Here is a 1,046-nt window from a genome sequence, read left to right on the forward strand (position 1 = left end):
GGATAAAGACAAACCTTTTCTTGCACAGACTCTTTGCCGTGTGGTATATGATGTTGCTCTTTATGTGACTGAATCAAGGAACGACTAGGTTCAATTTCAGTCTCAAGTTGCTCGTTTGGAAACAACAAGCTATACTTAGATAAATCGTCATATTTAACTGGATTATCATTGGCATGCACGTCAAACTATAGGTACATTAATTTTCATAAAGTTGATGTGGAGAAGTTTTCTTCATCGTTTATTTTATGATGCTTAAACTTTAAATTCACACGTACATTTATTTATTGTCATTCTTGATTTCCCTCGAATGGTGGATCTTTCGTAGCTTGCTACGGATTTTCTTGTCTCTGACTAAACGTGGGTGTTATGAAAATAGTAAACCTATACTAAAATACGATAATAAATAAACATTAGACTTAATAATTAGAACAACAAATATATTTAATATACTACCACAACAAAATATATAGTCTAGTCAACCTTTTTATTCCTAGACTACTAATTTGAGATATATTCAAAATTAATTGTAATTGAACAATTACCAAAATATTACAGTCAAATTATTATTTACCATACTACAATATGAAATATGTTGAAAATTAATGGTAATTGAATACATTCCTAATGTTGTCCATTTTGTGTTCTTGACTCTTCCTCTCAAATATCTGTATATATAAGATTACAAGTGCATGACTATATTTCAACATCACAAATAAAAGATAGAACTAAAAGCGACAGCCATGGAAACACCAAAACTGAAGTTGGCTGTCGAGGAGTTGGAGATGGATCATCTCATGCTCCAGATCCAAAATGGTAGAATGCTTGATGACCTTTCTCAAACCGAGACTGAGAAGTTAAAGTCATATGCAATTAAGAAGTTCCGAACTCTTTGTGGTGAGATCCCAATGGCACCTGGATTCCCAATGATACAGGGGGGAAGTGTCTATTTGATGGATAAGTGGATCAAGGATCCATCTGATAAAGAGGATGAGATGAAGACCTGTGAAGGAGAGAACAGCAAGTCTGGTGGTGCGGACGATGCCTAA

At 34.1% G+C, this 1,046-nt stretch overlaps 1 protein-coding gene across 1 annotated transcript; it reads left to right on the top strand.

Moving 5' to 3' along the window:
* Nucleotides 1-740: 740 nt before the first annotated feature.
* Nucleotides 741-1,046, top strand: LOC106315327. The gene has a single exon (XM_013753062.1). It carries the CDS (start codon nucleotides 741-743, stop codon nucleotides 1,044-1,046), a length of 306 nt encoding a protein of 101 aa, XP_013608516.1.

Source organism: Brassica oleracea, chromosome C9, assembly GCF_000695525.1.
Source record: "Brassica oleracea var. oleracea cultivar TO1000 chromosome C9, BOL, whole genome shotgun sequence".
Taxonomy (NCBI): domain Eukaryota; kingdom Viridiplantae; phylum Streptophyta; class Magnoliopsida; order Brassicales; family Brassicaceae; genus Brassica; species Brassica oleracea.